Source organism: Macadamia integrifolia, unplaced genomic scaffold (assembly GCF_013358625.1).
Source record: "Macadamia integrifolia cultivar HAES 741 unplaced genomic scaffold, SCU_Mint_v3 scaffold_15A, whole genome shotgun sequence".
Classification (NCBI taxonomy): Eukaryota; Viridiplantae; Streptophyta; class Magnoliopsida; order Proteales; family Proteaceae; genus Macadamia; species Macadamia integrifolia.
This window is the reverse complement of record NW_024870627.1, coordinates 147,400-161,015: the sequence shown is the minus strand read 5'-3', so window position 1 is coordinate 161,015 and position 13,616 is coordinate 147,400. Positions and strand designations below refer to the sequence as shown.

Genomic DNA, 13,616 nt, shown 5'->3' with positions numbered 1-13,616 from the left:
TGGATGAAACACATTACAAACCATGAACAAGGTTTTCGAAATAATTCTGTTATTTGTATTGTATAGCTGGATTGGTTTATCCAGCAGATCCAACTACAACCAATTTACAATTTATACAGGTAGGCCATATGAAAAATAAGGTAAGGAAATTCTCTCCATTGGAGACACTCAGACCTTTCTAAGGACGAAGCTTTCTCAGTAACCACTTCTTTCTTAGTGAAACATCCAATGCCAAAAATGTCTTCGCTTTTTTCTCGTCTTCCAAAAGATCACAAGCATCCAACAGAAGCTCATCATCTATATCAGGTACAGCTTGGAGCTCACTAATCACATTTTCAATGGAGACAAAATTCTTATTTTCTTCCCTATTTTTCAAACTTGTTACTACATCCGCCATTTCAGAGAGAGCATCTATCATTCCTTCACCAGTTCTCTGGACTTTCCAACAAGATTGAGAAGATGTTGGCATCACAGATTGACGCTTGTTCTTTTGGTCAGATGTATCCAATTTTTCACCTGAAGGTGATGACTCCTGTACATCATTCAGTGAATCTCTTGGGGAAACTGACATGACAGGCAACAGTAAATTTAGAGACCCTCCGCCATTCTCCCTTTCTAGCTTATAACAGTCAACATCTACATGTTGCCATGAATTGTTGTCCCCTCCATCAGTAGTTCCATTTCCATATATAACTGACAAATCTTTAAATTTCTCCAAGATTCTAGTTCTGTATTGGAGAGCACCTGGGTGTGCCTGCAGACATCATGTGTGAGGTGCCACTGTCACACAAGTAAAATGATTTGGACAAGTAAAAAACATACCTGGATGAAAGCATTCCAGTGATTGTTATCTGCTATTATCCTTTTCTGTGCATCATCCCCGGAAAACCCATCTTGGTTAAGAAGAACCATAATATCATTATACTGCTTCCTCAAGTAATCATACTGACTTTCAAAAGCATCTTTGCTATATTGATAAGAGAATTTTGCATTGAACAATGTAATCATGTGCATCCATGCCTGTTCATTGAATGCATGATCAATCTTATTCCCTGCTTGCACCTGCTCTAGCATAAGGTCAATGAAATAATGGTACATTGGAGGTGTCCAATCTGTACATAGGCAGTCACTATTGACAATGGCCTCGTCATCCTTCCCTTCTACAAATTGTGAAAATGTATTAGCTATTGAAATCATTTATTCATTAACAAATGTACTGATTCCTGATACACAAGCTGCATTTGTCATGCCAGAAAATCTACATTCTACCTCACATATACTTCCCAACCTTCCTACCACTCACCAGAAACAAGGCACAGGCATAGTTATCATTAATTCATAACAAATGCATTAGTTCACTTGAATCATGAGATAAAGTTCCTGCTATTTCTGTCCCACCAAAACATGAATATCAAGAGAAAATAACATAGGCAATAATACATGGCGAATAAGGTGGTCTAGATTCATATAAAAAAAAAAGGAATACAAACCAATCAGTACTCCAAGGATGTCATCAACAGAGCCAATAGCATGTCCTGAAGAGCTCCGTCTTTGCTCAACCATCACATTTCCATAAATCAGGCACAAATCCTTATAGTTCGGCATGGTTTTAGTTCGGTAGGATCGCGCATTAGGGCATTTCTGCATGTATGATATGTAAGCTACTGCAATTGACAGGCCATCAATATAATACATTTTGATGAATAAACAGCAAACCTTGATATAAGCATCCCAAACATCATCAGCAGCAGTAATAATATGCCGTGCTTCATCCCAGGCAAATCCACCATGATCAAGGAGCATCTTCATATCATTATATCTTTTTCTCAAATTTTTATAGCGACTTCTCAAAACATCTTTGTCGTGCAGAGATCCAAAGTTTGCATTGAACAATGTGATCATATCAGTCCAAGCTTCTTTGTTGAATTTATGATCAATCATATTCCCTCGATGCACCTGATCCAGCATTAGGTCAATGAAATAATGGTCCATAGGTGGTGTCCAATCTGTTCTTGAACGATCGGTATTGGTAGGGGCTTCACCATCCTTTCCCTCCCCTACAAATTGAGAAAACCATCCATGAAGGCAACTACTCACTTACTAACATGCAGTATGGATTTGGATATACTCAATCCGACTGGTAAGGTATCCATGGCCATTTGTTTCCAACCAAAATTCAAAGGCATTTCATGCAAATTTGCCCTCCTGCCGGAGTCCATATTCCAGATCTGATACACTCACCTTGCCTCGTAAATGAGGTGATCAGAATTAGAAACTCACCAGTCTGTACACTTAGGACTTCATCGTTTACATATATGTCCTGCACTATGAGCTTGCGTCCTTCAGCATTTGAGTTTCCATAAATCACGCACAAATCAACATAGTTCGACTTGGTTTTAGTTCTGTAGGATCTTGCATCAGGATGTTCCTACATTTACTGTGTGTAAGCTATTTGCAATCAACGTTGTACTATGAGACTAAAATGGACAAACAACAAACCTTAATATAAGCATCCCAGACATCATCATTAGCTTTTACCATTTGTCGTGTTTCATCCCAAGTAAACCCGTTCTGTTGAAGAAGTTTCATATCATTGTACTGCTTCCTCAAATTTTTATAACGGCTTCTCAAGATATCTTTGTCATGTTGTGATCCAAATTTTGCATTGAACAATGTGATCATATCAGTCCATGCTTGTTTGTTGAATGTGTTATCAAATTTATTCCCTTTCTGCACCTGTTCTAGCATAAGATCAATAAAATAACGGTCCATTGAGGGTGTCCAATCAGTTCTTGAGCGATCACTGCTAGCGGTTGCTTGGCTATCGGTTCCATTTCCTACAATATAAGTGAAATTTATATTCATTTCTCCTATGAAATTATATTACTATACATTATCACGTTATACAAGCCAAAATTATCCAATTCAAAATAAGCCATTAATTCGTAGTAGTTAGTTACTATCATTATTCCAAGTAGTCCATGCACCATATAAGATAGCCTCGATTGATATCCTGTCTTGAGATAGTAGTACTAGCAATTGCATTATCAAAGAAAGATTATCAAAGGAGATGATTTAAAGAGAAACTTGCCAATTTTCACTCCTGAGAAATCATTGTCAAAATCAGTGTCATGAGCCAAACGACTGTATCTGCCATCAGTAATTTCTTTTCCATATATCAAGCACAAACTATTATAGTTTGGCACAGTTTTGATTCTGTATGATCGAGCATCAGGGTGTTCCTGCATATGATGTACATAAGTTAATTGCAAATAACAATGATACATGCAGTGTAGTAATAAACCCTGATCAGCCTGTCAGAGTTCAACCAAGTAAACTGAGTGCTAGTCTTTTAGCAGAACAATGGCGGACATAACAACCACAGATAAAAGATTCCGCTTGAACACAAACCAGAAGGGCGATATAGCTCAAATTAAAAATCAGTCAATTCATTCTACTGTGCTTTTCTTCAGCCAAAATAGCTTAAATATAATAAACTAACAAAGGATAACAAAAACCTGAAACATGAGAGAGAGAGAGAGAGAGTTACTGCCATTGAATCTGTTTCTTGCATAGAGGGGTGAGGGAAGGGAAAAATCAGAGTTCCATTAGGAAGATGAAAAGAAGACTCATAAAGATTGCAGTTGCCACCAGTTGGATACGAGTCATACGACAGCCATAGAAGCAGGAGCATGCACATGAATTCAACAAGGGGAAGATACAGAGGCAGCTTGTAGAGGTTCCTCCTCTCTCTCTGTCTGTAAAACTGGTACACAATTGTGGTCATTGATTCTTCTTGTAATATGTTGCAAAGGCCATATACAGTGCTTTGTTTTGGATAGAAGGGTTGGACGGAAAAAGCTGGATTTACATTTTCTAAGGTTTTTGGTGGTGGCTGTCTCTGTTTCAGTGTAACAGTCAGGTCTTTTTGCTAGTTTTTCTTTTACCCTTCTGTATTCTAGAAATTTTCTTTTGCCATTCCTTCAATCAAAAAAACAAATGGGTTCAAAATAATGTCTAGCCCTAAAACATCCTAACCAAAATTGGCAAATCTGACTAGTAGGCTAGCAGAAAATAAAGAAAAAAAGCTGATTGCTGCAGAAAAATAAAAGCCCTGGTGGCACCAATGATGCTGTAGGCCCACATGGGGAGGAAAGGGGCAAGAAAAGGCCACCTACGTCAAATCCAAGTGTGTTTCAGATGTTTTTTTGGGGAGATACAAGGACTTGAGTCTAGTTTATATTTTTCCTAGTTCTTGGAATCGGAGTGTTGTACTCCAAGTATGCTTTCAGCTAAAATATAGTTTTGCTACAACCTACATACGCAGCCCATAGAGGCCATGAATTTGATCAGTGAAGCACTAATATCTCGACCTTCTGTCTACCTTCTGTCATGTGTATTCATGCTGTGTGCATGTTAGACTTATTCCTCAACTAGGATGGATTCCCAACTCACTTTCTTCTTCAATTTGTTCCATAAGTTCCTGCATTCAGTTGAGTTTCAGAAGTTATTTGCGGGCACTTCAAATTTTCAAGCGGGTCAGTAACATTTCTGTTAATTTCATTCCATCCCCCGTTTTCTGTCACTGCCAATACTCTAGAACAAGCAGATTTAAAATTTCTGGAATTTTTTTATTTTTTAATATCATTCTATTTCATATGTTTAGCTTTTACAGTTCTGTATCTTTAAATTAAATCCCTCCTAGTAGATCTGTTCAGGCTTCCAGGGGTTCTAGCAAAGGATCTCCAGCAGGGAACAATGCTCTTTCTCATGCCCACTTGCCAACATCCAGACTACCATTCAGATTTGGACATAAATTGCAGAGGAGCAGGATCAGAAGTGGTGGCTGCTACAAGGGTACTATATCCCGGTTCAATTGCACCATGATAGTGCAATGGAGCATTAAAGAGGACAAGTTTTTCCCACCACAAGGGGAGAATGAGGTGCGTTAAGAATCTATTAAGATATGCACCACGATAGGGGGAGTGTCCCTATCATGGTTTCCTATTATGTTTTATTGTTAGTTAGTGTCGGTAGGTTTGAATAAGTTTCCTATTTTGATTATGATTGTACGTTATACAACGACCCACTATAGATATATAGTCTGAATCTATCCAGCACACTCTCTTGGTTCTTTACTCTTCTCCTCTACAGGTCCTGGTTTGTTAGGCTCAATTTTGTTACGAGGTGGAATAAAACCAAATTGCCTTTTTTTCCGGAACTTTGGACGAGGGGTTCCACATAGGGTACTTTTAGATGTTTATGTCACTAGACATTATTCAATAAGTGGTGTAGGGGGTTAGAAATTTTTTATTATAGGTCTGGTAGATTAGAAGTATGGTCACCCAAAGATAATTTGAATTAGAGTGTTAGTTTTGTAACAATATAAGGGTATTTTGGGATGTTCATTGATTTTCAAGTTACTTTCCAGTTTTAATAATAGTAGGCTGTTCTAAGCTGGCTAGTTGCTTTAGCAAAGGTTTTCTACTTTTAGTTCAACTTCCATTAAGTAATTCATGAATGGGTTGACGAATTAGTAAGTCCTATCAACCACACAATTTGGGCTGGACAGCAAGACAGCAACTAAATATAATCTCTGCATCCCATTTTACAATGAATGATGTACTTATCTGACAAAGCCTTGTTCTACTATTGTGGATTTACAGGCCCTCTTGAAAGGTGGATTCCTCGGTACTCTCTTTTTTCTTCTTCTACTTCCTAGTCCTACTTTCTAATTCATTCTTCTATTACAGAACCCTATTCCAACCAATTAGCAGCCCTCTTTTTCCATTATCTTCATTATCAATAACTCCCCTTGCATAACATGCTCAGGTCAACGCTAGCCATCTTATTTCATCCAACATCAGACAGCAGGCTGAAACATTTTCCCCATATTTTCAATTTTTGTTCCCTTGTCACAACCATTTCAGCCCGTAAAACTCCCATCCAACTTCATCAAAAGACTAATTCTCAACCAACTGGATCAATATCTCAATCTCGAGGCCGGTTTCGACCAGGCTTGAAACCTGGTATTTTTTCTTGGGCTAATTCGAGACCTTGGTTTCGAGGCCCAAATAGTGTTTTCTGGCCTGATTTCTCGTCTGCTGCCTATTTTTAACCTTTTAAACCTAACCCATGAATTATTTTTACAAAAAGAACACCCAAAATGATACTTGTTGAACCAAGTTGTCTAGTATACAATGTTGTACACTGGCCTTGTTAATTTGTTATAAACATTAAGTCAACATATAACTTAGATACTAGAAATGTAATAACAATAACAACTCAGCCTTATCCCAACAAGATGGGGTTAGCTACATGGATTTGTGGAAAGACAAAATAGGATACTAGAAATGTAAATAAGCAATTAGAACAAGCATACATGTTAAATGATATAACACTCAACACTCAACACTCAATTCCACAAGAAGTTTCTTGGCGGCTCTCAATCCACAAGTTGCATACCACTGAAGATGTTGTATTGCTTCTCAGAATGCAACACATAGGAATCCCATGACAAGTTTTGGAACCAACTGTTCTGATAGTTCATCATTACACCTATAAACCCCATCATCAACATGTTAAAGGTACCCCACCCTAGGGAATGGCTCACTAAGACTGTAGGAAGGTAGAGCTAGCCCACATGGTTGGATCAGATACTCAAAGATGTGCCGGCAAAAGATGACCCAGCACCTGAACCATCCCCATATACAAACAAAGTAGAAGATCAACCATGGCCACCACCATATCCAAATGAACTAGTGCTCTCAAAGGATGGTCCACCAACATATCCACCATATGGTCCACACATGCTAATCTGACGCCCTCAAAGCCACAATCACCATGATGTGTTGGACAAATAGTTCTCAAGGCATTGCCTAGGCGCCTAGGCGGCCTAGTTAGGGTCTGGGCGACCATCGTCTTACTACAAGGCACAACACTTATTCATATCAAATATCATTTAAGTAAATATTTCATTTACTAAAATAAGCAAATACCCCCTATTTGAATCCAATAAAAATAATTTAAAAATAAAATTCCTGAAGGATAAGAAATCAACCCCTAGTCTAAGAATAAAAACTGGATTTTTTGTTATCGGGTTGATTTTCAACTTTCAAAGGCTTGTGTTTTTCTCAATTCTGAAAATTTCATAAATTTTATCATGATAAAACATTGTTAAAAACCAAAAGTGCAATAAAATAATCTTTTGTTTTGACGTCCATAAAATTATTTTCATTTAGGTTATTTTAAAAGCATTCCCGCACTTTAAAATAAGTTTGACTGAAACGTAACTTTGTCATTACAACTTGGATTTAAGTAATCTTAGATTTGTTGGAAAGCTGGTTCCTGCTCTACTTCATACAAAAGTCTCATGCAAAAATAAAATCATGTGACCAATCAATTTTATTAGAGAATAAGAACATTTCTCTCAATGTTGATTTTTTATGACCTAATGTGACTTAATATCTATTTTTTATGACTTGATGTGGCTTAATGTTGATTTGTGATGACTTGATGTGGATTAATGTTGATTTTTGATGATACATAGTATATAAAGCATACTAAATAATGTTAAAAAAGAGGGAAAATAAAAAAGGCGCCTTGTTCGCCTAAAGCGCTTAGGCACCGCTCCACCACCTTGGGTCACCTTGTCTCCTTGACAATTATGGCTAGACTGGGGCTTAAGTCTATGAATTCTAGTTCACACCAATGTCCAGATCCTTTACTCTCCCCCAAAATCATGGCTTCTATTGTGCCAAACAGGCTCGATATATCCATGCCCATCCTAGCTGCCTCCTTAAGTCTCAACTGTCAACCTGGACCTCGAGTGTAGCCTCTCGAAGTACATGCACCATGATCCTCATCCTCCGTGGCATGAGTGAATTGTGTCTCCACTATGAATCTATATGGCTTTGACTCTAGCTTTAGCTTTGGCTCTAGATCCTAATGCATCTGGTCCTCCTTGCATAAGGTTGCTAATCTGCCACCGTCATCATACCTACCACCACCACCACCATCATCATCATCATCACCACCACCATCATAGCCCTAAGTCAGGGGAGCTGTCTGAGTGGCGGACAAGGAACACAACCACTGATCTTTGTCATCACCTCCACTACCTAGGTGGTGCTCAAATGGACTTGGGGTCTGTGAGTGCTCTCCCCTCTGCCGCCATATACTACCCATCTGTAAAGTAGTGTCGTTGTTGGGCCGACTCCCACCCTTATCTAACATTAGCTTTCCTCAATCCCTGACCCACTCACAAAGGGGATACTCCTCATCTTCTTCCACTGGAAGGTTTTAGCCAACTCGATTAGGGTATTATCATTCTCTATGCCAAAGCGTATGTGCTCCTCTCTCAACCTCATAATTATAATGCACATACACCAAGGCCTCAAGCCACTTAAAATCCAATTGGTTTCCCCTAGGGGTGTATAAGGTTGAACGTACTCCAATGGGGTAACACCCAGTGGTGGAACATGTCTGGGAAAATGGTTCAATTGATATCTTGGTCAGGTTGGGTGAGTCACTTTCATATTGCACCCACCACTCAATTGCGTAAGAGCATTAAAGAGTATTCTTAGGTGATGGTAAAAGATCATGCATTCCCCTTAAGTATGATATTTTTTGCCTACTTGATTTTTTTATTATTACTAAATATTACTAGTTAATTAATCAACAAAAACTAATTAAGAAACATAACATTACTAATCAAATTTGGCTGAAAACATATTTCCAAAACTTTCAATAATTTCCTTGATTTTTCAAACCAAAATAGAAGATTTTGCTTACTTATTTTCATTTTTTAGGCATTGCAACAATTATTTATGAAAAACCAATGAAAAAAATTCCAACAACATAATGTTGTAGATTGGGAAATGGTGTCTAACATATATTAATTTGAACACCATCCATCACATATTACCCTTGTTTTTTTCAAAAATATGTTATAGGAAAATGCATTTTTTCTAAACAGAAAATTAAAAATAATTTCACCTAAAAGAAATTCAACTCCATGAAGTCATCTATCAGGCTATCTAACATATAAAAAGTTGAAACAATTCTATCACTTTACTAGTATATTGTGCAAAAAAAAAAAAAGGGGGGGAAGAAGAAGAAGAAGGGAGAATTTGGGGGAAAAGTGGTTTTACCTTGAAGCTCCAATCTACCTCTCTAGATGTAGAAGGGTTGATCCTTGTTGATAATGGAAGGAAAAAGGAGAAGATTGAACAAATTTTGGCCAAGAAAAAAAAAGAGGCTAAATATAGCCTCTGTTAGTCGAAACCTGTTGCAATGGGACCGGTATCAATTCATATGCTGGAATTACAAAGCCATAGTTGGACCGTTTCGGTCGATATATGAAACCATCGAAATATGCAAAATTTCCTCAAGTTGAGTTGAAATTTGGTCAACACCAAATACAAAGCCATATCGTACCCCATCTTGTCTCGGTTAATATTGTGAAACCAAATCTTCATATCTTGAACCAAGCCATGAAGGCACCAACCCAATAAAACCTAACCCTAATCCCTTGTTTGTTTAGAGGGATTGTGATGGTGTGGGATTTGAAGGGTTGGGATAGTTGTATAAACTATTCCACCCCATCGGATTTGGGGTTGTTTGGTAATCTGGGATGGGATTTTGGATAGACAGCATAAAAAAAAACTGAGCTTTTCCCTATTGGTCGACATGGCCGATGACTTCCCCACCCCACCCCCTTGCAAAATCCCACCAAATCCACAGGACTTCGCTGAAAATCCAAGGGAAAGTTCGTTGAGGATGGCGCAAGCTCTCATAACCACACTTTCACTGCAATGGCTGCCCCTGCAACCCCATGGAACTGTCCTCTCTGCAACTCCTCCCAACCACAATCCCTCTGTGCAACGTCCGCCCTTGCTGCGATGGAAGATTAGTGTCCCTGCAACTCATCTTTAAAAAAAAATGCCATGGGATTTCTGTCCCATGAGAAGATGGGAGAGGGTAACGAAGAGGGAGAGAAAGGGGTTTCAGAAATTGAGAAGGGAAGAAATCAGGAAGAGCTGAGAACTCAATAAGTTACCCGGGTTCACTGAACAGAGAAAAACTCAGCTGAAGAAGGGTTCGACCGCTCAAGAAGGTGGGAGAGGAGAACAAGGATGAAAAAGAGATGGAGGCAGTGACGCATTGGGTTTCCTACCCTTAATCGACTACAATCGTACCCCACCGTAGGGGAAGAAAGAAGAACAAGATGCTTGATCGGTCATGCAATCAGACTCCATTGATTGGGGAAGAACAAGGAGGAAGAAGAACTGCAACTCCCCGCCCCAACCCTCTTTCTGCAACTCTATCATCCGCAAGCCTTGCAATTTGCCTTTTTTCTCACCGCCCTCTCTCACTCTCTCTCTCTCCTTTTTTTTTTCTCCCATGGTCAACCACAAACAACATACAGGGTGGGAGAGTTTAACTTTCTCCCAACTTTACTTTTCTGTTCTTCACCCCATCCACATGTGAGCCCGAACCTGACAACTATCCCACCCCAAGAACCCCTTTAAACAAAAGGGGCCTAATTGAACTATTAAAAAATACTGTAATTTCACAGTTCCTAAAGCAACCAAGATTCCTTTTCTACAACCAGCAGGTGTTTTCCTTTATTTTTCTTAGGCCACTATTAAGCTTGGCTCATGACCATAGTTGTCACGGTGCCTAGGTGAACAAAGGTGGTCAAGGGGGGCAAAAATTAAGGCGACACCAGAAAGGCGCCTAGGCACCGCCTAGGTGACGAAGGTGCCAATCCAGACGAAACTTCCTGGACTCCTAATAGTTGCCTAGAATACCTTGACAACTATGCTCCTAGCAATGTTGGTATAACCTGCTATGGGCTCAATATTCTGTGAAACCCTAATTCAATATAAAGTATATGGTATTTTTTGGCTTACCTATACATAAGGTTCACCACATAAGAGCTAACACCATTTGTAATTTGCAAAACACTCAAAATAATTGCATTCATATTCCACCATGAATGATTACCAAATCACTTTGAACATTTTATAGGCGCATATATGATTAAAATTCGATGTCCTACAAAATGAAATATTCCAGTGAATTCATGAATCTCTAGTTTTCACTTTCTTTGATGGGATGGTAAAAGAAGACAAAGAAGAAAATCCACTTTTCCAATTTGGCTTCAGATCTGGGTTTAATAACAATGCACAAAAGTTACAAACTAAGATCGAGTAACAGGCTTACCTTTATATAAGCATCCCAAACATGATCATCGGCTGTAACCATTTGGCGTGTTTCATCCCAGGAAAACCTACTTTGTTCAATTAGAACAGTTATATCCTTGTATTGCCTCCTTAAATGCTTGTAGCGATTTTTCAAGACATCTTTGTCAAGCTGAGATCCAAATTTTTCATTGAACGATGTGACCATATCAACCCATGCTTGAGTAATGAATGTATGACCGATTTTATTCCCTGCATTCACCTGCTCCAGCAGTAGTTCAATAAAATAGCGGTCCATTGGTGGTGTCCAATATGTCCTAGAACGATCAGTGCTGGTGGGGACTTCTCTCTCCCTCTCCCTTCCATCTCCTACAAGTTTGACAGAACTATTAGGAAGATTCACATTGAACAAAACACATTAGGTTCCCAATCCACATTAATCTCATCATTCATACAAAATTTAAGTCAATCAAAGTCATGAGCAAAAGCAGGTTGGGCACACAACAAAGGAGATGGTGTTAAAGCCCCAAACCAACACCAGAACTAAACATTCAAATAATAACCTCCCAACCAGACAGGCCAGACCATGAATCGGCCAAAGTTTCTCACCTAAAACAAACCTGGGTCTAAATTACCCACCCTATGCACCTAACAAGTTGCACTGGGTTGGTTGGCTTGTCAATGTTGAGGTAGGATATCAATGCCCAGAAGCTCAAAAAATACCTTGGCATTCTACTTTAGAGGCTCTAGTTTGTGGTTTGGGAGCAGAACCTTCTTACATTGTTGCCACAAATATTTTGGAGCACAGTTTCATTTACCCAATACCTGTTCCCACACAGGGAGCAAGATCCTCTGTCTCACTCATGATTTATTTTTCCCTTTTTGGTTGACCACTCTCTCATGCAAATTCACAGAGACATTCCATCAGATGAAAAATATGGATTAAAAAAAAAAAAAAAAGAAGACGAGTACTGGTTATGAAAAGAGAGAGAGAGAGAGAGAGATAAGAAGTTACGGAAAAAAGTACTTCCATTCTCCCACTCCCACTGTTCATTTTATTACAAAGGAAAAGAATAAAAACTCAAAAGAGCAGCATCATAAAAAAAAAAATGAGCTCTTAGAGACAGAGATACCGCTAGACTGAAGATGATTGTTGCCAAACACAGTAAATAACATAGTATACCTGTCATCAATTAAAACGGTTTATTATTAAAGAGTTCAAAGTAATCCACCCAGCATAAACTACCATCACTGGCCCTAGCACATCTTGATGCTCATAGTTCCCAAATTTTTGTGGTAGATTTCTTTTAATTCAGTCAAACATTTTGTTTTGTTTTGGAAAATGAAGCATGGGGATCAGAAAAATGCTTTGATTCAGAAATTTGGTTCTATCATTCATTTTGTAACAGTTCAGCCCATCTCAGTAATTTTGTCATTTTCAGTTGTTTTATTTCATATTTTTGTACTGGGTCTTTTAAAGGCACAACTAAACTGACCATATTCAAAAGGCCCATTTCACAAACTGTTTCAGACTACTGTCAGGTCTTTTAAGTGTTTTAGGTTTTTAATCAGGTCTAATATAATTAACACTAGATTGAAGTATCGAACTTGGTTTGGTCTTTTCATACTTTTTTTTTTTCTTTTTTTTTGGTAAATATTTTTTCATATTTACCAAAATTTTCTCTCAAATACTGAACCAAAATTACTGAGATATTTCATTTTGAAAGAATTGAAATTGACTATGAAATTTGCACTCTAAACAAGAACTTAGTTCTTAAGGTACAACTTTCCTATGTACTACTGATGAGCACAATAATGTGTGAAATCTTAGGGATATAAGTGTACATTTTGCCCCACTTTGGATAGTACTACTTTTATTTTTCTTGTTTTTTTTTTAGTTTCCAAGTCTACAAGAGAAAGTGCTTAAAGTGAATCAAGAACCAGTCCAAAGGTGGGACCCACTCATTGGTACCACATCCTCTCTCCTACAAAACCCTGAAGATTATTCTTTCTCCTGCCACCTCACAAGATCTTGAAGATGCTATGCAGAGATCCCTTTCTGATTTAATCAAGATTGCAAGATATTGGTTAATATTGCAGGGAAGGAATATAATTAGTTAATTTTGGAAACAGATTCTCTCTTTCCTCACACAATATCTCAAAGAATGAGGATTTTTACCAAGATTTAATTTAATTTTATTTTCCTTCTTTTCTTAAAGAAGACTTGTAGAAGGAAGGAGGCAAGACAAAAGCCCTATAAAAGCCTCTTCCTCCCCCCTCCTATTTATTATTATTCTCCTTAGTTTATTTTCTAGTTTATGCTTAGTTCTCTTCTCTCTCTCCCTCTCTCACTCTCTTTAGTTTTAGTTCTTCTTTATTTTTGCTTTAATCACTTTTTGTTTTTTTAGA

At 38.1% G+C, this 13,616-nt stretch overlaps 1 protein-coding gene across 4 annotated transcripts in view; it reads right to left on the bottom strand.

Annotated features, from left to right (window-relative positions):
• Nucleotides 1-32: 32 nt before the first annotated feature.
• The window catches only part of LOC122070941, a 19,046-nt gene continuing 5,462 nt past the window's right edge, over nucleotides 33-13,616 (bottom strand). For all 4 annotated transcript variants that reach the window (XM_042635189.1, XM_042635187.1, XM_042635188.1 and 1 more), the window contains exons 6-13: nucleotides 11,230-11,576; nucleotides 3,092-3,242; nucleotides 2,500-2,837; nucleotides 2,281-2,428; nucleotides 1,717-2,057; nucleotides 1,491-1,641; nucleotides 823-1,160; nucleotides 33-754 (exon numbers count right to left, since the gene is read on the bottom strand). In XM_042635189.1, the coding sequence (XP_042491123.1) occupies nucleotides 179-754; nucleotides 823-1,160; nucleotides 1,491-1,641; nucleotides 1,717-2,057; nucleotides 2,281-2,428; nucleotides 2,500-2,837; nucleotides 3,092-3,242; nucleotides 11,230-11,576 (2,390 nt within the window). In that variant the 3' untranslated portion in view covers nucleotides 33-178. The remainder of the gene's footprint in view (nucleotides 755-822; nucleotides 1,161-1,490; nucleotides 1,642-1,716; nucleotides 2,058-2,280; nucleotides 2,429-2,499; nucleotides 2,838-3,091; nucleotides 3,243-11,229; nucleotides 11,577-13,616) is intronic.